Genomic DNA, 24062 nt, shown 5'->3' with positions numbered 1-24062 from the left:
ATTTCAGTCTCCATCTGTTTATATAAAGACTTGTCTTTTACTTTTCGAGACAGTCTAGTTTCGGTGGTCCACTGTTGGGACTTGTACTCGTTTTGTTGGTAGCTCTGTATTAGTGACTTCCAGGTTCTGGGAGGGATCCTTTATTGTATTTATGTTTTGGTTTGCTTATGTTGTTATAGTAATTTTTCTTAGTCTTGTTTAGTTTCTACCCTCACACCCATTATGTGTGGTTCTGGGTTGTGGTTTGGCTTACCTACTGATGGGTTATAGTAGGTGCCTTCATGGCTCGAGAAATTGGGTCGTGACATAATATCAGCCAAAAGACAAATGTGGGGTCGCCATTACACCAATTGTACCTCTGACTGTATAACATAATGTCACACAAGTATGTTTGATTTTAAAGTAAAGAAAAGAACCATGCATTTCACTTATGTTGTTTCTGGTAATTAAAACAGAAGAGAGATATGAAACTTAAACAGAATCAATAAGATAAAAAGTGATTTGCCAGGTAGAATCTGAGTTCTCAAACAAGTTACCCTCCCTTGCCATTAATCAATGCTGCTTGAACTAAATGAAAACCAACAAGGTTCAAAAAACATGTAGAGTTGCGTTAGCAATTGCATGACCTCACCTAAAATAAATTATATTCTTTTCCAAACATGTTAAAGCCTCTCTACAGACACCAACAAAACCTATTCAACGAAACTTTTGAAGATGATAACTCGAAAAGAGGAAGTATAAGACTTCACTCATCATCTGAGCCTTCACTGTCCTTTCCCTGCAATAAGAAAATCAAATTATACAACAGACACTCACAACACCACTTAAATCATTCAAGCTAATGACCTCTCATTTGGCTCTAGGAAACAAGAACCATCTACAAAAGTTGTTTAATATTATTCACGACGGAAAAGAAATTAGCAACTACTATATCACTTGATCCCAAAAAGATCAACAGTGCTTATGTCCTCGAGGCCAAAATGTTTGATACAAGTCACGGCCACTACTGGTTAGTGACAAACACAAGTTTGAAAAACTATTCAACCACACTGACGTCTTTAGACATGCCTAGAAAAGGTTGAGTGTGTAAAGGGTTGCTCGTGTTGGAGAGGTGTATCACAAGGATTTAACCCAGTTAACTATGTGTTCTGCCTAGATATTATTCTGCAAATCACATAACGAGCATCAAAATAATACTATTCAACAAGGACCCAGTTAACTTCCCCTCAACCACAAGATATCTGTATATCCAAGAGATTAAAGCTAAATGTCTGTCAGTTATACAAGGCAAACTATTTTGAATCCTCATCACAACCTTGCAACAGTAGCTTTTTACTTCAACAAAGAAAACAGAGAAATGGTAGGGGCCAGGTATGTGAACATTCATTATACATCCTTTTACTTCAACAGAGAAAGGAGAGACAAGGTAGGGAGCAGGAAGATGAAAGCTAGTTATACATTTCGTACATCAAGTGTCCTTACCCATGTGTTGTTTGGTAAAACTAGAAAGCAAACTGAAAACATGATTCCTTCCTATCAAGATTTGGACGGTTGACATAACCTCCAGTTTTATTTCTGTTTGACTTCTGAAACGAAGGAATAAAAGAACTCAATGGTTTAGTTATCCCTCCCCTTTCATCCTGAAATATAGTTCATAGATGTCCACAAAAAGGAGCATTCCCATGGCACTAGAATGTCAAATTAAAAATCTATATTACTACAAAAATATATATAATTAACTACTGGGAAATGGTAATATATAAATCTGCTCTATTTTTCATGTATAACTGCAACAGACAAATTTATTTGGAAACTAAGACAAATTAGTTTGGAAACCAAGCTCACAAATTCCAGTGTAAAGCTAGAAAATCTTACACTACTACCATGTCCTCTCCCATCATTACAATATATACACCATCTATCATCAATCATACCCTTAATTCTCTCTTCCTTTTTCTATGGATCAAAAATCTAACAGATGTATGCCAAACTTAATCTTGTAATTTTTTAGGACAAAAGCAAAGGTTGAGTTTGGCATTTTAAAGAAAAAGTTGTCATCCTAGGAAAGAGTCTTATTATTAAACAAGGGTTCATCCCCTTGTCATACCAAAAGAAATCCTACATAATCATACAACATATTGTCCTTGGTTAAGGCAATCAACTCATATAACCCCTTATGCTAATTTGTTCATAGACCATAATAAACCCAAAATAAAAGCTTTGGACATTCACAGAATAGTTGCTTTCCTATTCACACTGATGCAATTTCATTTTCTAATAGTGTAAAATCATAAAGCGCACAATAAAAAAAAACCTTTGTGCAAAATTAAGGACAATAGTCAGTTCTTCTCAGAAACAAAGACATTTCCCAATAAGCATAAATATGGTATTTTGATTGCCTTCACAAACTAATGACACTATATGCTGAGAGTTGACACTTCTTTTGAAGAGTATTGAGGAAAATTCTCAAAAAGCTCTAAAAGAAGACACGGTCAAGTGGCGGTGGGAGTTGAACAACACCTGAAGGATACTAAATACAATTTGCCACTTAAGCCAGAAAGCATATATTAAATTTTTGATGGGATCGAATAATGAAATGAAATAATTAAGCACAAAAAGAAACCGGTAACTTTTGTCGGGAAAAAAAGAGACATTTACAGTTGCAAACAAATAAGTATGCATGTGCTTACAGTCTAGATATGTTATCACAACTACTGCAATCATGAAGAATAACTATCTTACCTCATCACCACCTTCGTCCTCCTCAAGATCTTCTTCATCAGGATCCTGGGAAAAGTAACATTAGACAAACAATCAGAGATAATAAACCGACTTCCATGACTTAACGATAAGTACAACACGAAAACAAGAAAGAAGATGGTAGGGAACAAACATTGTTAAAATAAGTTAGAGGGTTCGGCCACAAATCGTCCTTGATTATCTCAGCAACCTACAAAACGGAGGGGGGAAATGGAAATAAAAATACTATACGTTATCCACGAAAAATAGTATAAGTTGGGAAAGTGGAATCTTCCTACAAATACTATACCTTATCCATGAAAAGCATAAAATGATAAATAAGAAATAAAAATCACAGTAAAGTAATGAACACAAGATAAAGACATTACTTCATCTTGAATCTCCAGAAAGACATCCTCGTCATCTTCACCATCATCCTTCTGATTGACTTCACTGAACCAGCTAAAAAAGCTGCACATACAACAAGCCCCAAGGGAGAAATCAGCTAAGCAAGACTGACATGAAATACCAGCTACTGATGTCTATTCAAGTGCTACAGTGCAGACCAGGGAGCTCAAGGCCACTGAGCATGTGATCCTTCCACTTATCATCTTATAACTAACTGCTAATGAGAATTACCATGCACTTGATGGGCTAACTCAGTCAGTGCATAACTATTGCTAAAAGTGTATCTACAGAGCTAAATTAACTAATAATCATCAGCATCAATCATAAAACTCGTGCCCCTGTTCTCATCAAGGTATTTAACATTTGATGCAAACACGTTGAACTGCGCTATGTCTACAATGACAGTATAAATTAAGTCGGGCTCTGCATTACTATGTGAATATCAGCAACTTCCTATCCAATCCTGATTGGTAGTGAATGCTAACAAAGTTTCCTAGCAGAAACTAGGCAAATTAAGGTTTCAACCAATACAATCAAAAGAAGTGACTGCTAGCAAGTTGACAAGCAGGGTATGGAAAACCTAATTAAAGTTTATAGAAACTTTCAAAGTTGATAGCTGATATATAATAAAAATCAACAGACCTTCTTAAGCTTGTCTTGTTGATAAATAAACCAATGGAAATACTAAACATTAAGAAACTAACCTTTCCTCAGCAAGGGATCGCTTGTTTCCTTTCTTCTCATGAGCAACTCCATTAGGAATGCCCTTCACAAGTAAAAAATATAAATAATGAGAGGAAATTGATAAGCCACAGACTATACACCTCTTAATAGAAAATTGGCAACTCACATTGCCTTCCGTCCATTGTATTGTCGAAGCAGTGATTTTGGTAGGTCCATCTTCAAGAAAGGTATAGTTCTTCGAGAGCTTTGTATTTTCAAAATAAGGATTTGAATTGAAGTTCTGTAAAACATAGAGGATGATCATCAGTGCTCTATGTTGATTTGTAGTAGATACATTAGCTTCTTGTGGAGGGTGAACTTACAAACGTGATCGTATATCCCGATTTCACATCCTTAGATTCTTCCACTTCGACCGAACTTAGAAACTTGAAAATCTAGCATGAAGAAAGTCACTTGCGTATTGAGATTCAGAAGCCAAATAGCTATATGAAGAACACAAAAAATTATACAACTCAAATTGCCATTTCAGCATTGGTAAAGATGGGAAAAGCAATGTAGTGGAAGATTTGACAATTGTCTACTTTATTTTACTAATTTAGACCAAACCTTATGGTCCTCTTCAGTTAGAAGTTCCCCAAGAACAGGATGACTCAAGAACTGCAAGCAAATGACACAAGTCATAGATGAGAAGCACTTCAAAATTTCAGCAACATAGAAGAAATCAGGTCGGATCACTTACGGCTGTCAACCAGAAGTCAGGAATAGCTTTAATAATATCATTACGCCTATCATAGACTGGTCGGCGGACATGACTGTACTTTTGTTCAATTTCCAAAACTTCATCACTTGCTTTCTCATTAATCTGCTAGTGAACATTGTTACGGCATTAGTAATTAGTAAAAATGTAAAACCAAGAATTAAAAATTATATTATCAAGCAACAATAGGAAAGCTACTAGCAAAAGTTTTAAAATAAGTCATTCATATGTCACGCCAAACCTCATCAGATTCAATCAATTGTACAATCATCACCACTTGTGTGGAATGAGTACTTGAAAATCCAGTACCTCCCACAGAAGATAAAAGTCAATGTTTAATTGTTGAAGACTCTTGGAAACAAATCTCCAAGAACATATCCACTACACAACTATTATTAACAATATGAAGAGTCTCCCACACATCCAGAGGGGACAAGGACCAAAATGGAACAATACAGCACATCGTGTTGAAGCTATGATCCAGAATAACAATACGCAACTCTCATTATTGACTGAATTCTTAATGCCAGTTCAGTGAGATTCTTGCCCAAAAACTTCTTAGTTTCTAGTATAGCATTATCCCCGCAATACATCAAAACAACTGGACCAAAAGAATAGCGGAAATTTTCCTGGGACATCCAAAAATTGCAAATCATCTCCCTAGAATCATCCCATCGCCAGACCATCTGTTTTATTGACACTTGGCATCCATCCCGCTCATCGAAATATGGCGCCATAGGTACAAATGCGACAGAAAAATAGTTCCAGTCTCTTACTCTCATGAACACGACCACCTCTGTGGCATCCAACTTGTGGATTCAAATCTAGGTGACGCATACCAAGCCCAAAGAAACACATCACTAACACAACTGAAGAGGTGAGGGAATAATACAAAAGAAAACAAGAAACATGGGACAAGCCACAAGACGATCACTTGCTTGGTCCAATCACCCAAACCATCTATCCCATCAATAGATGGACCATGCAGCAATCACAAAATTGAAGGCAATTCTAAAACCTTGGGATCCTCCAGTCGAAATATAGAAACATAGGTTTTCCTATTCTTTTGAAATATTTACTTGTAAATTTTGTAGTCCTCTGTAAAAAGACACCCCAACTCTTTTCTAAATTTCCTCCTTTTCCATTTCACCTTTATCACCCCAAATGTTTGATGCCTGTCTTCCAAGTTCTTAAGTTTACATCTTGTTCCAGTAATTGCAATTTCTTTATTTGAACTTATCTTAATTATACAAGTACGCTCCAACCATGATTTAAAAAGTAATGGTTCTTTACAAGAAAGGGGAAACCTTCGAAAAAGGACTAAAACAACAGAGCAACTAGTAATTCAAAGTTGAAGCTTAATACTTTGGAGGTAAAAAGCTAAAGTAACAACCACAACTGATATAAACGCATAGAAAGTAGAAGAAGAAGTGTTTTTTTTTTCTCAGTGAGAAAAAATAGGTGTACCTTCTCAAGTTCGTCTTGAATCTCTTGCAGTTTTTCAACAGAAATAACCAGCTTCCCATCAATGCCGATTTCCTCTTCTGCCATTTTCTGCTTTTTGGCTTCTGCACCCATTTTTTTAGTTTTTCTTTGGGAGATAGCTGCTATCCCTTGTGATGTCTTAAACCCTAAAAAAAGGCTAAAACCCTCTCCTTTATGAGAGTAATGACTACTAACTGGTTTGTGGCGCGGGCGCGTCTTTAACACTCTGCCCTTGTTCAGCCTAATACTATTTTACTATCGAAAATACCCCTATCTTATAATTTTCCAAGTAACAATCGACCTTTTACATACTCTATTTTATTATATATATATACACGTAGAAACAAATTTTATTATTGTATTGATAAATTTTGAATATTGTGATATTTCTTTCGAGACGTAAATGTTATTTATTATGATAATTCATTTCTTCTATTACAAAAAAAAATTTATATAACCATAAAATTCTGACTTAAAATAATATAACTTTTTAAAAAAAAAAAAAAACTTCTATTCATGGAGCAAGGTTTGGATAACAAAGCAAAATTGTAAAAATATTGGTCCTAAAATTCCAATACGCGCCTTACCAAAAATAAATACTATACTGATCTAACTAAGAAAATGAAAAATTTGCCTAATATATGTTTTGGATTAATTATGGAAATCACACATTTTAGTTAAATTATTACCATTATTTCCTATAAGTTTTATAAGTTTTTAAAATCCCTTATTTTCGCGCATCACATTAATGTATCTCGCGCAGCAAATTAGTGAATATCGCACATCACATTAGTGAATATCGCACATCACATTAGTGTATCATGTATAAAATGTATCTCGCGCATCAGATTAGTGTATCATTTATGAATGTACCTCGCACATCATATTAGTGTATCTCGCGCATCATATTAGTGTATCATTTATGAAATGTACCTCGCACATCATATTAGTGTATCTCGCACATCAAATTAATGTAACTCGCGCATCAGATTAAAATGTATCAACGAGTGTATATCGCGCATCAGATTAGTGTATCATTTATAAAATGTAACTCGCGTATTAGATTAATGTAGCAACACTTATATTATTTATCCATTTTGAGGAATTTTGTAATAATAAATTTTTAAGAAATAGATTGTAAATTGTAATTTTACCTTAAAAGTATGTGATTTTTTTCTAATAGTAATAATACGTTTAAATACTTTTGGAGCAACCCATCATAGGTGGTGGCTTCCTGTGATATCAGCCCAAAAAAAATAGAAGACAAAAGATATGGGTTGGAGTGACTAAGATGATCCACCAATTGTTTGTAAATATATCTTATGCCCTTCAAATATTGTTCAAAATACTTTTACCAGTAGATTTTATCGAAACAAGGGAATCAAGATCATAAACCATGGGTGATTCATGAAATTGAATAAATTTTTGCAAATGGTTTTCCCCTTTTAATTTTTGTCTATTGGTCTTTAACTTTTGTTTTGTTGTTCATTTTATGAAAATATATGGATTAAAGTTTTTTGGCTGATTTAATTAAGACACACAATTTTTTATGCATTGTAAAGCATAACTTATGCTATATTAAAAAAAAAAATTAAAAAAAAAAAAACTTATGCTATATTATGATCATAAGAAAATTTAAACTTATGTCTGAGTGATTTTTAACTTGTTTTTTTTTTTTCAATGTCAGGATATTTCCGATAAATTTTTTGTTGTCGCAAAATAAAAAGTGAAGACCCCAAAATAGGGGCATACACATGATATGTGCTATACATAATTTTTCAAGATATAAATTGTGTATATACCCAAATGAGGAAAAGAGAGAAAGAACACCCCTAAAGTCAATAATAATGTGTATGCATCCACTCATTTATTTCCTAATTAATGTGAGTCCTTTTCTTGACAACCATATGCTTAGAGTATTATGTAAATAGAATTTTAAGTTTATGAAAAAAGAGTGGTCCTAATCAAATATTAATATGGTCATCTTCAAACTTTTACATTGACATTGATACACAACTCCAATTGGTCCATATTGAAGAAAACATTCCCATTATTAGGCCTACCAATTTAATAGTAGTACTAGAGAAATTCCATCCTCAAATTTGATGGAAAATATCGAACATTCCCTTGAAGGACCTCCAAACATTCTTCTTTCAATGTCATAAAAACTTAGAGTAATTAATAATCTTATCAGATAACAACTAACACATAGTATATATACCATAATATTTTGTTATTTCAATAGTACTCACTCTACTATATATATATCTTTAGTTTAGTTTCTAGCTTTTTGCTATATTAAATCAATTCCTACATCAAACCATGTGACTCCATAATATTGCTAACTACTCGATCACGACATGTAGCTTTTCTTCTTCACTATTAGTCCGTATTAATTAAAAAAGGGGACCTTTGTAATTTTGAATCGTGACATCTTTATCGAGACGATATGTTATTTGTCTTTGATTGAGCTTGATATATGCAAAGGCAACTTTTTAAAAAAAAAAAAATCATTTACTGTATTTGATATTGATGGTATAAACGATGGTTTAATAATTGTAAAAATTAGGCAAATGACATACTGTAAATGATAAATTACATTCTATCCCTATAATATCAATATTTACCAAAAATCCCTTATTTTTAAGAATTCCGGATACTTTATAAAATAAAAATGATACTTAAATATAAATGATCGAATATTTTTTTTTATAACTGTTATAGCTAAAATCAAGGGTAACTAATTTTCCTTCACTTGATTTAAGTTAATCTTGTTACTAATTTCACTCCCAGGAATTTGGGCAAATCAACTCCATGAAAAAATAAAAAATAGCAACAATAATAGTACCATGTGAAGGGGATATATTAATAGACAATTTTTTCCGGATATATGATAACAATGCCCTTTGATAAGTATTTGTCGCCGGAGCTTCGGTGAGATGATATATTGTAACTAAAATTTTTAAGTATCAAATTTAAATTCTGAATTTGAGTATCTTTTTATTTGTTGGACATGAAATTTAATGTATCAAAGAAACATATTTAAATTTAATTTTCGTTTATATATAGATTCAAATAGTATTTTGTAAGTATCATGTGATAGAATGATTCTTTGTTTCATTTTTACTTATATTTCGTATATATTAAGGTATCAAATAATAATATATGTGTATAAAAATTTAAGTATCTAATTTAAATTGTGAATTTGAGTATCTTTTCATGTGTTGGACATGAAATTTAATGTATCAAAGAAATATATTTTAAATTTAATATTTCGTTTATATATATAGTTTCAATTAGTATTTTGTAATTATCATGTTTAACCTGTTTTTTTATATGTTAGTATAAGATGAATTGTATTAAGTATCTTTTTAATATTATAATGATTTTTGAATATATTTGTTAGTATGTTCAATTAATTTTATTAAGTATCATTTTTTGGTGATCATGATAGAATGATTCTTTGTTTTATTTTTACTTATATTTCGTATATATTAAGGTATCAAATAATAGTATATGTGTATCATACTGTCATACATCTGTTATTTAAGTATCATATTTATATGAAATATTGATAAGTATATAAAAATTTAAGTATCTAATTTAAATTGTGAATTTGAGTATCTTTTTATGTGTTGGACATGAAATTTAATGTATAAAATTTAATTAGTATCATTTGGGATAAAAAAGGGATTTTTGTAATTTAATACATCAGTAGGGAATTAATGAAATTAGATAAATTAAAGTAGTGTATTTTAGTAATTTTTCCTTAATAATTAGTCCAAGAAAAATAGTTTATTGCACACCAATTTATTAAGCCCAGCGGACTGTTTTATGAAAGTGAGACTAGAGATAGAGAGAGAGACGACTTTAAATCAATTTAGAACACATAATTTTAGATTTTTTTTTATTATATTTAATTTGATTAAAATATAATGAGTTCAGATAAATTTATAATACTCTTAAATAGAGGATTAATAATTTTCGTTCTAGTGGTAGGATGAGTACACAATTAAGTCTCTATGAAAAATAATTTTTTTTATTTTTATAAAATAAGATTATACATCATATTTTATTAAAAAATTTTACTCGTGAAATTACATCGGATACATCGAGGCATGACTGTCATGTGGTTATGTCAGCTGATTGACATTTCCTTTTGATTCTTCCAATTATTGAACTCCTACTTAATAATTATTAATATATATAATTCTACTCACCCCCTATGGCTAATAGCATGAAGATCTATCTGTTTCTACAGTTTGGAGTCGTTAACAGATTGAGCACGTTATACATTTCCCACCATGTCGACGAGCTAAATAATTCAGTTTCCTTTTTGTGTTCTCAAATAGGACAATGGAAGTCACTATAAAATTATTATTTAATGTCATATATATATATATGATGTTTTTCCAAAGCTTATCGTATTGGGGAGATTCTGATAAAAAATCGTAGTGGCTTGAAATGATTTTGTTTAAATTAGTACAATATTTACATAGTTGAGACTTGAGTGTAACATCTAAGTCAAAAGATATATAAAATTACAAAATAAATAAACTGAAGGAGTAGTACAACTTTATCAGTTAAATTAAGAAATTAATCTATGAGATTTCAATCATAAAGGTGTAATTATGCCTTTTACCTATATTTAAACACACTTCCTTACCTGCTGTTTTTTTTAATGATCAACTTATGTGATCTTTTTTTAAGAAAATAAAAATAGTGAGATTAGAATTTATATATGATCTCTAAATTACTTGCTTTTATTACAAGTAAAAGTGAGTGATCATAATTTAATATGAAAGCTTAAGTTATTAAAAATAAAATGCATTTTTAATTATTTTATTTATTTTATATTTTGACAGAATTAACCCACAATTTCAATAACAAACTATTCAAATTGTAATTAAAGAAAAAACTATTCAAATTGTGAAATAAATATTATACGGGAGCTCAACAAATTATTATATTTGAATAAAATATTTTGATAAACTTGGGAAGTACACCTGCTACATATAAAACAGTTCCAAGTGGAATTTTCTAATTAATTTTGGTGTAGCATATGGGTCCAACCAACTTGGTCGGACATACAAATAAAACATTTCTAACATGATGATAGCTAATAATTTATTTACAAAATCATAAATCTTCGAATACTCTATATAATCTTCATTATTCTCGAACTATATGAAAATAGGTAAAATCATCCTCATTATATTTGCGCAAAAAATTATAAACCGACGTTTTTTTACAACAAGTCCTATCTAGACATGAATTAGTACACCAGATTGTAACCAATTGACTTTGAATTAGTTTTTACCTCACAAACAGTCATGAAAATCTTGCCAAAGGAACCAGGCAGACAACATCGACGTTTAAATTCCAAATGTGTATCTTTGTTTGAAGCAAAAGTAGGGCCTTTTGGGGTTGAAAAAAGGGTGCATGCCTACTCTGATATTTGGATTTGATGGCTCTAAAGTGAGGCAAACATAAAGTAGCTTTGTTTCAATATATATAGATGAGATGCTCAAATAATAATAACTATGGAATATCAGGAGAAACATAAAACAAACTAAATAAATAGGTGTTTTATCTTTTTGCTTCAGACAAGGGTGGCCTTGGTTACTTTTTTGTGGTTTTAAATTAACCTGAGCTTAAACTATATGATTTTAATATATGAAGGGTGTTGAGGCTTTTCTTGACATAAAGAGACACTTGATGAGTAGGAGTTGAGAGGAGGACAAATTAGCTACAATAATACAAACTTTTTCTTTTATTGAAGACAAGAAGATAGTGATTAAGCTATGATTGTACAAAGTACAACTCCAACCAAACCATTAAGTTTTTACACTCTTTTTTTTTTTAATGATAAGAAAATATTATTCTCACAAATTTACTGAACTAAAAGAGGAAAATTCATCTTAGTTTTGCTTTACGCGCAGTTTCAGCCACATTTACTGCTTTTTGGGTCTTGCAACCTAAAAGCCCAGTGCTGGGGTAAGTTTTTTGCACCTCTTTGACAGCAGGGTTCTTGATTTTGGTGGTTTTATTGGCTGTGTTTCTTGAACTTGTGTAATCACCAAAGCCAAAGTTCTTCTCATCATAATCTGAGATAACAGACAAGTAATCAGCAGCACTGGCTGTGACAACGCTCCACTCAATGCTGGCCTCGCTTGGTGCATCATACTGAGTTGTTGGAGACATGCAGCTGCTATAATCACCTGATGTTTGTGTATTCAAAAGTCCATATTCGCTGCTGGATATATTCTCAATTTCGAATAAATCAGAGCTAGCATCACTAGCCATGTCATCACAGGCCGTGCTGCTTCCATGGAGGTTTTGGGCCTTGGGAATGGCGTCCCAGGTTAACATAGATAGTTTCCTCTCTAAGTTCACTGCTATATCTCCTTTTCCTATTTTGCCAGCGCCAAACACTTCCAGTGACTTTCTTTGGTCTTCGATGCTTAGATTATGATCATCCCAGTGTGTTTGAACCTCTGTTCCACAAGGGCCAGAACTCAAGGCAAAAGGACTTCGCTTTGATCCTGGCTGGGAAAATCCAAGTCCTATACTTTCATTCACATACACTGCTTTCTTGTCCAAACAAGGGCCTTGACAACTGAAAGTAGGCAAAAATCTCATTCTTGTCATCTTCTTCTGCTTTGTGGGATACAATACATTTCGCCGAAGATTCTGTAACAGGGCATTTTTGCTATTCCAGCTGCTTGACTCAGAACAAATGCTAGGAGTTTCCGACTGGGAATTGTGCTTCACATGGGGCACATCTACTGTTCCTTCATTTAGTCTCCCCCTATACTTCACCCCAGCTGGAGAGGCAGCTCCATAATCCAGTTGCATGTTGAAGTACTTGTCAGCACCAAATATGCTAATCTCTCCATCTTTGGACTTGATTTGTTCCAGTTGCGTTGCACTATGAAACGAAGGCTGTTGAGGAAACACAAAAGCAATAGTAGGATCTCGAACTGGAGCTCCTGAAGCCTTAAACGCAAAGTTGTCTTCCCCGGTTTTGAGATAAGAAGAGAAAGACTCCATTCGAAGATTGGCAAGGTTATCTTTGGTAGCTGCCTTAGTAACAGAAAATGGTGTCTCAGGGGGTGAAATAAAAGCAGGCTCAACTGCACCCCCATTCAGTTTGTGTACAAAGCTCTCCTCGGGGTTGCTGAGGTAACAGGAAAATGATGCAACACGAAGGCCGGTTGCATTATCATCAGCTGACATGGAGAAAATATGTTTTCTACTTCTGGAGAGTTAAAGAAATTTCTAGTTCGATAGGAGTTGTATGTATTAGTAGAGCTTCAAAGGTGTCGATCAAAAGGGTTCATGGGAAGCAGGTAAGCAACATACACAAAGGAGTCAAAATATCTGAAGGGGCTTATGTTAAAGATGAAATTCTGACTGAAGAAGTTTTGCTTTCTCTTGGTTCTTTATGCACTCCTTTATAATATTGGCTTTTCATAGAATCACAAGGGAACAGTGTAGAGGGTTTTGTGTTTTGTTGGGGGTGGGGGGTCCTTCAGCTTTAAGGTGGTGGATCCTACGTGTTTAGAGAAGCCCAGCCTTGTAATCTCTCACCAAATCTAACACGATAAATCAGAGACTTTACAGTACCTCAAATGTTCTTTCAACTAAATAGATCTCCCATTATACACCTAACAGTTAGTAGTTTTTGACAGTCAATACATCCACATGAAGAAAACATATTAATTACATAGAATAAGTGCAACGGCTTATGAGGATAGTTAGGCATCAGATAACAAGAGGTTCAGTAGAAAACTCAAAAACAAAGACAAAGGTCCACTACTCATCAAAGTGAGCCCCCAAAAGGTAGGGACTCAAGATAACACGATCCACACCATAATGAATTTCGATGCCTTCACAAAATTCAGTATTGAATGATTTGCCTGCCCCGCAGATGGTTAGAGATTTCAATTTTACAGACTGATGCTAAAGTTAACTGTTTCAACAATGAGAGTAACCTGCCAGGGTGTGATTACATTTACTAAATGCCATCTTCCTACAAACCTCCACTTTGTAATCAGCTTATTTCAGCGTTTTCCTAGATGTTGTGCTATGACCACATCTAGTTCTGTAATAAACTGCTTCAATTAGTCAAGATATTCTCGTACAATAGGACATTAGAAAGTAAACATATCCCAACCATAACTCATTCTGCTCAGCTGGAATATATGAATAACTGTTATTATACATGGTATATAGCAAAACAAGAAAAGAATTTAGTGATGATAACAATACTACACAAGGAGATCAAAATGAAGCCCTTTAATAGACATCAAATGAGGCATAAGAGATCTAAAAACTTTTCTTACCTGCAACCACTAAGTAGGAAGAATAAAAAAAGATCCATGACAAACAGCAGAGATTGCTGCTTGTTGTTGTCTACTCTAAACTCCCACAGGAAAAGAATGATACTAACTCTGGCTAAGAATCAGATAGCTAACTATCTGCCAAATAAGCTGTCTTGTCATGCCATTCACCGTAAGATGGTTGAGTTGTTTTCTCCAACAACCCAGTATCTTTTGACAGCAAACAATACCTTTTTAGAGATAAGAGGACCATCCTCATGATCTACCATTTTTGTTTTCCACCTCATACCAGATACAACTCTTTTTACTTGGCCAAGAATATCTACATCATCTCGGAAAATAACTGTGCCTTCTGGTCTAAGAATCCTGTCCATCTCTAGTAGAATGTCTTCAGTATTACATCTGCAAGTAAAGCAACTCAGATGCAATAGCTCAATGTGCACATAGATTAGATGTATGCCCCCCCCCCCAAATCCCACATACACAAAAAAAATAGAAAGGTTCTCATAAAACTGTATCATCTATCTTCTATATAATATGGTGTCCTCCTACCGCAAGGAATTATCTCCATGACAGACTATTGGCAGATGCTAATTGCAATGTCCTAGATTCTACAGATTATGTCTGAAGAACTTACTTGTCCTTATATAAGCTGAAGATCCCATTTGCATGAATAAGGTCGTATGTCCGAGGGTAGGTAGAGAAGGATTCACACCTAAATTTGAAAGTTGGAAAAAAAGATCACATAACAATAAGAGAGGAAAGCTCAAGATAGCAAATTCACATGATACCAAAATCCCCCTATTCTTAAAAAAGAACATAAAAGAATTAAGAACATCAGCACCAACAGAGAAGGGTTGGTTCATACTGTTGCAATTTTAGCATCACAAACACAAGAAATCATGTAAAACTCCCTATTAGGTAAAACCTCAAGCTACCTGTGATGCATATGCAAGAGGAGGATCTAAAAAGGCTGCAAGACAAAGAAACTGCAGTACTCTAACACTATTACTGTCAACTGAGAATGCCGAGACATGCAACACATAGAGTAGAAATAATATCTACGATGTTATGTGAAAGGACTATATAGAGTAGTGATAATGAATGGAGGTCAAACTAGACCAATTCCCTTCCATATGGTCCTGAGAGAAACTACACAGGTATATGAATGTGAAAAGCTGGTTGTATCTGAAGTCTTCCTCATCCTGGACAGATCTATTCCTCTCGTTTCAAAATCACTACAAAGAGCATGTACAGATTACTGTATGAAGTAAAAGGTTCAATCACGTGCTGGATGAGCTTTGTCTTTGTTCTGCTTTTGTCACCTTGACCTTGCCTTACAAATATATAGCTCTATCCATTCTGAGTTCAATGGGTCCTTACAGTATCCTATCTTCAATATAAATTTTTACGTTTATATTTGTGAGACATGAAATGAAGATGCATCCTCCTATATGTCATGTATCAAGAAGCAGCAACTACTCAGCGAGTAAAATATAAAGCAAACGCAATTGCACTATCACTAAACTGGAAGATTCAAGGGCTTTGTTTCAATGATAAGTGAGAGGGGAACATATAAGATGCGAAAAAATTAGTTATCATTATTTAACAACTTTAAGCTATGCTAAGCATGTCTAAGAATTTAAACTAGGATAGGATCTGAGGCCACTCCAACAAAATAGAAAGACAGAAAAGGAATCATCTCTCAAAATAAACTTAAAACAGTCAGACAAATGAATTGTAACATACTCCTGTTTCCACAACATTATTATCTGTACTTATTCTTATACAACTTACTGTCCAGAAAAAATAATACAAAGGAGGAATTGATGCTACAGAGCAATGAGAAAAGATGAGGGAGCTTCATATAATTACCAGTCATGGTATATGCCAATCAGGCCTCGATCATATATTATAGCAAGAGTGTCCCTTTCAGCTATAGTTGGAACAACATTCATGACCCATAGTTTAGATGATTCTAGCGCTGCAGCAAAACTTCCTAGGCCAGCATTCATATCTAGTATATTGCGATACCTCCTAGTGTCAAGGAGCTTGTTAACTCTCTTATAAGCTTTCACATGCTTCTTCCACGACTTGTTGTCCTCCTGGAATGATTCAACAGAGACTCCAGTAAGAGATCCACTTGCTATTCTTGGAGGAATAGCATTAAGTCTCTCCGGAAATGGCTTGAGCTCTCCACCAGAAACTTGCTCCGAATTGATTGTTTCAGGATACGGAGTTACACATGCCTCCATCTTCTTATACCTATAGCAATTTTTTGTCTTAATATCATGTAATCAGATGGAAACCAAAAACTTTATCACCAAAGTTGTAGATAACTCAAAATCCTCAGATCCCCTTTTATTTTCAAAACAGTAATGCTATTCAGTACTTCTAATGAAGCAGTGTCGTACGCATATTTCATAATGGGCTATTTACCACACTTCGTGGTTTTCGACATATCATAATCGCCAAAAGAAGGGAAGGGACTGATTTCGGCATGGAACATCAAGTGCTTGTAGGTATGTAACATGCTTGTCCATAGAAGAAAAAAGACACAGGACACGGCAACAAAATAGAAGGATACATATATTACAAGAAACTCACTTGTCAACTAGAAATTAGCATCCCCTTTGACTATTGCAATGTAATCAATTACCTCTGCCACTCAAAATCTTAATGGAAAGATACGTGAACTAAAGAGACTGACAATGGAAGATACGTGAACTAAAGAGACTGACAAAAATCATAAAAGCAATCCTCTATAACTGATATTATAATTGCCAATTGCAGCTTTGTACATCCATTGAATAACACAACAAAGGAGAAGAAAATCCTAATTATTCTGCGATTTGACAACTGAAATGTTTGGATGAGTAACATTATAAGGTACAAGGAGTTACCAGACATTTTCTGAATTCGAGAGGTCACATAGAGTTACACGGGAATCTCGTTTACTGCAGAACTCGGAGTTTACACGTTTTCTCCATATAGCTATCTCACCTTTCTCATACTTCTTTTCCCAGCATAGAAGCTCAGTTATCTCTTCAATCATTCTTTGTTCCTCCTCCAGCTCCTCTTTAGGTAGTTGCCAAGCTTTATAATTAGTCTGCCAACTGATGGGGGGACCTGAAAGTATCCAATACCCCCCTGGTCTGAGAACTCGATCCACTTCCATCATGTACAGTCCACCTAAAAGAGTAATTCAGAAGTTTTCAGAAAATAATAAGAAATAACTGAAGGAAGAACGTAACTAAAAAATTCCAAAATACAGAAACAGCCAATAGATTAAATATCCAGTCCTCGTTGGCCTCCACATGCACTATCTTCTTTCTGAATAACACTTACCAAAACAAAAGAGATGCCTTATTCCTAAAGTTCTTTCTCTAAAACCGGAGGGGGAGCGGGGGCAAAGAAGGAAAAATGAAGACATGTAGGACACTTTTCATTTTAAAGTGGGAATTATTTTTCAATCCAAAATGGAAAGGGAAAATCAATCTAGGATTATCCTTGGTTGACAATTGGTACTAGAGAATGGTTGCTGAATTACCAGGAGATCATGTACCACAAATACAGGATAATTTTGCCAAGTAAAAGCTTGTAGAGCAATATCTTTTGGGGAATAATTTGGTCTAAGTTGATAAATTTTCTTACAACTTCTGCTCCCAAAGCCAAGGTATCATATCAATCAGTAAACTTATTCTGGATGATCTCAATTAGTTGGAGTTAGCTATCTGGATACTGCATATCTATTGCATTCTATTCGGGTCTATTTTGTTATCACATTGAATTATTTGTAAATAGAAGTTCTCCAAATATAATATTTACCCTAGGCTAACATATAAGTCTTTTACCAAACAGAAAATATCCCACATATACCAGATCTAATGAAAATATTACAGCAAAACTAAGTCTTAATCTGAATTAGTTGGGGTCACCAAGGTATCACATATACACCAAAAAAAGAGCTGTGAAAGTCAAACGAAAGCACATAATTTCCAACAAGATAGGTGGGGATCTCTCAAGTGGAGCAATCCCCTACACCAGTCAGATTTCTAGTTAGATTAAAAGATCGAAAGAACAACAAGATCCAGAAAAAAGAGGAGATGCTTACGGTTTGCAGTCCATGGAATCAAACAACGTGAACAATGAGCCATATCAAAGGCCCTTGATGGAAATGGCAATTTTATGGTTCCAAGTACACCAATAACTGCTGGTACGCCTCTTTCCAAAGCAAATTGGACTTGAGCTTCATGTGAGTCTCTTGGTGCGAAGGACATGGTTATAACGTTTTTCTTGAAAAGGTATGCACCCCAACTAGCAACCTAAGATAGCATATTCCATTCATCAAACATAGAGAGATTGAATTTGGATAGAAACATACATCATTTATAATGGCAACAACACAAAAGGTAAAAGCTTTAACCTCACAAAAAAAAGAGGAGGAAACCAAGATAAAGATGCAAACTACCGTCTTTCATGAAAATTGATCTCAACTAAAATTGCAAAGTTAAAGCACTCATCGAAAAGGAGTACAACTACCAGATAGATAGTGCAAAGAAAAAGCAGCAGTTAAATATCTGTAGCAAAGACTAAGTGCATTAAGATTATCAGAGAAGTTAAGACGGCATGTAAAACTATCAGTATATATTAATTTCAAGTAGTAACTAGGAATCTCCCTTAAAGCTAGATTTCTACTTAATCTATTTTGTTGCCCAGTCATAGCATAGCCTACCCTCGGAATAGAGCTAACATATGTATTTTTGTAACCCTGCATCTCCTTGCTGCCTTCTAGTGAAATTACTTCATAATATATATATATATATTGGCAAGCTTTTACAAATTTCCACTCACCCCACATCCCGTATCCAATGCAGTTCGAACTGTGCCATTTCCCATTGGTATCACAGAAGCAAGCTGGTCAATATACGCATCTGCCCCATGTGGGAACTGAGTTCCGCCACCTGGAAATCTAAGTAGATCACCTTCAAGCTGTACCCAGTTTTGCACTGCCTTCTCAACTGTTAAACTTTTATGTGGTGCATTTGCATAAGGTACATACTCACGACTCTTCGGCCATGGAAAAGGAGTTATATAGCCTTTTGGGGCTGGAATAAGACAATGCAGCTTCTCTTCTTCTGGAGGACAATGTCTCTCCCTATAGTTCATATTTTCTCTAGGAAATGTCATTGCTCGCATTTGATCATGACACGGTGTATAATCAACATATTGCTCACCACAAGGTTCAAACTGCTTGATTTTCAGTTTGGGATCATCAACCAGACCGTGTTGATCGCCATGATGAGTTTCATACTCTAGATTGGAGAGAATGCTGCAGTCCTCTGCCTTTTTTGTTATCTGAAGAGATTTGCTGTCCCCCTTCGCGAAACCACCTCTTTGCCAAACTCCTATAACATAGAAAAAACAACAAAGACCAGCTACAATAAATATTGATGCAGGGCCTCTGCTTCTTTTATCTCCTGGATTTCCTTTTATCGCCATGATTGACCTAGAATTGTTCATCCAGATTTCAGATGACATGGAAACAATGAAAGAAGATAATGCTCATTGTCATGAATAGTAATCGTTGAGGATGTAGATGAAGAGGCTATTGACTACCCTCATATTAAAAAACATATTTTAGTTTGAGAAATATGATCAAGTGTTAAGTAACTATCATAGGCTCTTGTTACTCTAATTATGCAAGCACTTACATAAAGACGACAAAAGAGGGGCGGAGCCAAAAGGGTAAAAAATTACACTATGTAGATAGGGAAACTCTTTTTCCACATTTATAAGTGGTTGAATCTCCTTGGCATAACAACTTCTTATTCGAATGCCTGGCTCTGCCACTTAACAAACATCCTTATAAATACAAGTAAAAGATAAATAATAAAATGAGTAAATGTGCTTTCTTTGCAATTTTAGTAAGTAAAAGTCAATGTAACTAAGAACTTATTCTCTAGACAAGAGGAGAAAAAGCACAGGGTTTCCAATTTAGTACTCTTACATAACTCTACTTGTGAGGCTTCTATCATCCAACATCAAGTTTCTTTAATATCTGAACTACATAAAAATCTCAAAAAGAAACATTGGCGTCAGGAGAGAACCAAAAACACTGTCCAAATTCCTTAAAAACTACTAAACAACTACTTAGGAAACATAATTTTGTGCAAGAATTGAAATCATCAAATTGAGGATAGAAATCTTACGGATCTCAGGAAAGAGGAGTTTTGCTGCGTTTCCAATAGGATCAAACCATTGTTCGGTTAATCACGATGTATATTCAAAACAAGTGTTTGATCGGAATTTACTTGTTTGGAGTATACGACATCGGACATTACTTGACAAAGACAAATCCGATGTTTTCAATGAACTGGAAGTTGGTGGCCTCAGTTTTTACTACACTCTGACTTTATAAGGAAAAAAAATAGAATATACATTCATTGTTGAGTACCAGCATTTATTTTCAGATTCTCTATTTATTTTTTATTTTTATTTTTCTGTACCGATTTGCAAAGTGAAGAAAATTAATAAATTCCCAACGATAATTGTCTGTATCAATTTGAAATATCCAAAAGTGGACAAATATTATTGAACAGAGAGAGTAATTTTAAATAATTGTGTGAAGAAAAAATAATAATTTTAAATAATTGCGAAAATTTTTCACAAGCAAAACTTATATAGTTTTGATAATGGAAGGTTACTAGAAAGTTGAAATTGTATTTAAACAAGCATTTCGCTGATAAAATGTTGAGTTTGTGTTTGCTATTCTATAAAACAATAAATTTGTCATCTCACTTTAGCACTTTCTATGTTTCATAGGCAATTCTCAGCATACCAAAAATGCGCAAACTACAAAATCAACAAAAGCACAAGTCACAAAAAAAGATGCAATTTTCTTGCATACATAGGAAGCTTTAGAGTGACCTATCACACATTTTCTCAGTTCATGCAGGGCGAAGGATGAACATCGAACAAAGATGACAACCAAGTTCATTCCCACTCCAAACAAATATTTGCAGAGAATTGTTTTCTTGATAAATCCGAACTTAAAATAGCAAGTTTATAAGAGTAACTTTCTACACTACCCCAGAAAGATGACATGTTTGGAGGTGTGGGGATGAAGAGTACTCAATTGGTCAAGCTATATACTTCTCAATAGTAATCAAAGGTACACTTAAGAGTCATCTGAAGTTCCGACTGTACTATTAATAGATGGCTCATGCCACGATTTTGCTACTTGAAGATCCATGTAGCTTGCCCTCTACGATCAAACGTGAGTGTTCACTGGTATCATGTTGCACTCTCCCAGTAATCTCCAAGCACAAGCCATTTCTCGGGCCTTTCTTATTATTCTTCTCCTTGGGGGTTTTCCTCGGACCTGGATCCACAAAGACAGGTTGTACCTTTAGGTTTGGGTTAGGTTTAATGCGGGTTGCTTCCTTTCCCTCTGCTGGTCTGAAGAGAATTCCCTTCTGCAGTTCTTCAGCGGCCTCGTCTTTATTTAAAAGAACCTGCAGAAATATAGATTAAAAAGGGTATTTTAGTTAAGATATATAAATTTATTTCAAGCAATCAGCCGGCTTTCTTGAGGTTATTACGAGAAAGCTACAGGACTAATGCCTTTCCACCAAGAAAAAGAAAAAATAAATAAAAGAGTGTAATCCTAAGCCCCGTGACTAAACAAGAATACACAATACATAATGCATCTCCAACTAAAAATTTCTATAAAATAAACCAAAAAGTTACAAGTAGTATAACACAGAAACTAGTGACTTTTCCATCGAGCACAAACAGTCAGAAACTGGGGATGACAAAAAGAAGTGAGGTTGAAGAAAATTCCAACTCTTTTTAGACCATCAAAGAAAAGATGGTGGAATTGCATGAGAACCAATTGTAGTGATAATTGATCAATGCTCCAATGCTACTTGTGATCAAGCCCAATGTTTATTTGGGCTATGAATCTCATATTTGACTTTGATTAGAGTCAAGGCCAGACCTTTGGATATCTAATCTCTATCAACATGGTATTCAACACTGAGCTATGCTGCAGCACATTTACATAAAGAAAAGATAGGAATCAACAGTCAACAGACAAAAGAAGACACTAGTTTGCCTTGATGATTGAAAAAGCAAGACTAATGAAATTTACAAAAGAACAAGATAAGAACCACTTCTCACCCTACATGGCAAAGAAAAAGATTACGCAAGAAAAAAGAAGATAAAAGGACAAAAGGGAGAAGGAAAAAGCACATCCTCCTTAATAGCAATGAAAGAAAACCTTGCGGCCGACGAGGTCAAAAGTCATTACGACTCTATTTCGTTTGGCATGTTCAGCCTCTTCTATCTCCTCTTTCTTTTTCCTCAGAATTTCCTTTTCCTGTTGAAAGGGGAGGAAAAGAAGGATTCACAAACATAAGTCAGTATCATCATAGAAGCCAAGTCTTGCAAAGTGAAATGTTCTGACAATCAGTACACTGCATACCTCCTTCGACAACCAGCTGTTTCCCTCAATCTCATAGTAGTCACTTTGGTCATCGATAACAGTCGTACGTGCTGCAGAGTTCCGATCATAGTCAACTAGCCTCTTTGCATACGCTTCAGCTGCTTCCTCAGCATCGGAAATTGGAACTGGACCTTCATCTAATCCAGCATATGAGCTTCCCTCCTTCAGCACAAGTGCACCACAAAAGTTGCAAGGCCCTTCACCTTCCTGTTCACAGACTATCTTCCCACAAGATAAACAGTTGCTTATCAGCCTGTGTCGGCGGGCTTGGCATAAGCATGGCTTCCCCTGTTGAAATATGATGGAACCTTTTGCAGCATCAGCAAGAGAAATAACTTTCTCTGATTTTTTCTTTTTAGAGTTTTTTTGACTTGCTTGGGATTGAGGTGCAGTTGTTTTTGTAGAGTTCCCTTGACTTCCTCTCTGTAGGTTTCGTCCATTTGATGTCTCAGCTGTGCTCAGGCTTTCCTGCTTACTTGAGGCTTTACTTTCTTTTGGTGCGCGTACTTGTTTTTTCGTTCCAGCTGCCAAACTATCACCTGAAGGAGGCTTTACATATGCTTGCAATTTGGAAGCAGAAGTACCTTGGCATAAATCTGAATGACCTCTCCTTCTCAAATACTCACCCGTCACACTTTTTCCAGCATCCTGACCTATAATATTCTATAGAGAATTCAGAAAGAAAAGATGTCAGTAAATGAACAAACTACAGTCAACTGTTACCAATAAGAAAAAGGACCAAACATAATCTTAATTGCATGGACATATGCAGAGAAGATCTTACATAAATGAAATCAAGTTTCTTTTTTTTTTTTTGAACTGGTAATGTCACATGAAATCAAGTTTTAACAACCAATAGCAAGTAACAATGTAAAAAAGGTCTTATCAAGTTCCCAGTTAGGACTGTTTTCAAATACAAAAATGAAAAGGTAATTTTCACTTTCTAACAGGTGGAAGGGAATGTATGCTAGAAAGACTCATCAAAGAAGCGCCTTCTCATTAATCTACATACTCTCTAAATATGAAGAAGACTTAAAGATATAGATACAATAAAAACAAACTGTCAATAAACATTAGGCATCAATTTGATAAATGATTAAAAGTTGAGCACATAGGCTCCCCCCCCCCCCCCCCC

General features: G+C 34.5%; 4 protein-coding genes across 5 annotated transcripts in view; all 4 read right to left on the bottom strand.

Annotated features, from left to right (window-relative positions):
• Nucleotides 1-465: 465 nt before the first annotated feature.
• Nucleotides 466-6287, bottom strand: LOC107012360 (NAP1-related protein 2). Of its 2 annotated transcripts, XM_027915250.1 has the most exons (11): nt 6056-6287; nt 4571-4693; nt 4438-4488; nt 4194-4265; nt 3998-4111; nt 3852-3913; nt 3129-3210; nt 2894-2950; nt 2743-2787; nt 1483-1586; nt 466-778 (listed from the first exon to the last, which is right to left on the bottom strand). In XM_027915250.1, the coding sequence occupies exons 1-10, from the start codon at nt 6164-6166 to the stop codon at nt 1503-1505; spliced, it is 801 nt and encodes a 266-aa protein (XP_027771051.1). In that variant the 5' UTR covers nt 6167-6287; the 3' UTR covers nt 466-778; nt 1483-1502. The 2 variants fall into 2 exon arrangements, with proteins under 2 accessions (XP_027771051.1, XP_015067669.1); XM_015212183.2 differs by lacking the exon at nt 1483-1586 and having other exon boundaries at nt 6056-6284.
• Nucleotides 6288-11823: 5536 nt separating this feature from the next.
• LOC107014792 (protein PHYTOCHROME KINASE SUBSTRATE 3-like) lies at nt 11824-14085 on the bottom strand. The gene has a single exon (XM_015214879.2). The coding sequence runs from the start codon at nt 13310-13312 to the stop codon at nt 11990-11992; it is 1323 nt and encodes a 440-aa protein (XP_015070365.1). The 5' UTR covers nt 13313-14085; the 3' UTR covers nt 11824-11989.
• Nucleotides 14086-14245: 160 nt separating this feature from the next.
• Nucleotides 14246-20862, bottom strand: LOC107014791 (probable methyltransferase PMT2). The gene is made up of 7 exons (XM_015214878.2): nt 20631-20862; nt 19273-19927; nt 18533-18743; nt 17322-17610; nt 16294-16683; nt 15056-15133; nt 14246-14820 (listed from the first exon to the last, which is right to left on the bottom strand). Exons 2-7 carry the CDS (start codon nt 19918-19920, stop codon nt 14586-14588), a joined length of 1851 nt encoding a protein of 616 aa, XP_015070364.1. The 5' UTR covers nt 19921-19927; nt 20631-20862; the 3' UTR covers nt 14246-14585.
• Nucleotides 20863-21387: 525 nt separating this feature from the next.
• LOC107015216 (activating signal cointegrator 1) overlaps nt 21388-24062 on the bottom strand; it is a 4853-nt gene continuing 2178 nt past the window's right edge. Inside the window, exons 2-4 of the mRNA XM_015215415.2 lie at nt 22907-23590; nt 22703-22801; nt 21388-21935 (exon numbers count right to left, since the gene is read on the bottom strand). Of these exons, the coding sequence (XP_015070901.1) occupies nt 21642-21935; nt 22703-22801; nt 22907-23590 (1077 nt within the window). The 3' untranslated portion in view covers nt 21388-21641. The remainder of the gene's footprint in view (nt 21936-22702; nt 22802-22906; nt 23591-24062) is intronic.

Source organism: Solanum pennellii, chromosome 3 (genome assembly GCF_001406875.1).
Source record: "Solanum pennellii chromosome 3, SPENNV200".
Lineage (NCBI taxonomy): Eukaryota > Viridiplantae > Streptophyta > Magnoliopsida > Solanales > Solanaceae > Solanum > Solanum pennellii.
The sequence above is the reverse complement of the archived record's forward strand: the minus strand, read 5'-3'. Positions and strand labels throughout refer to the sequence as shown.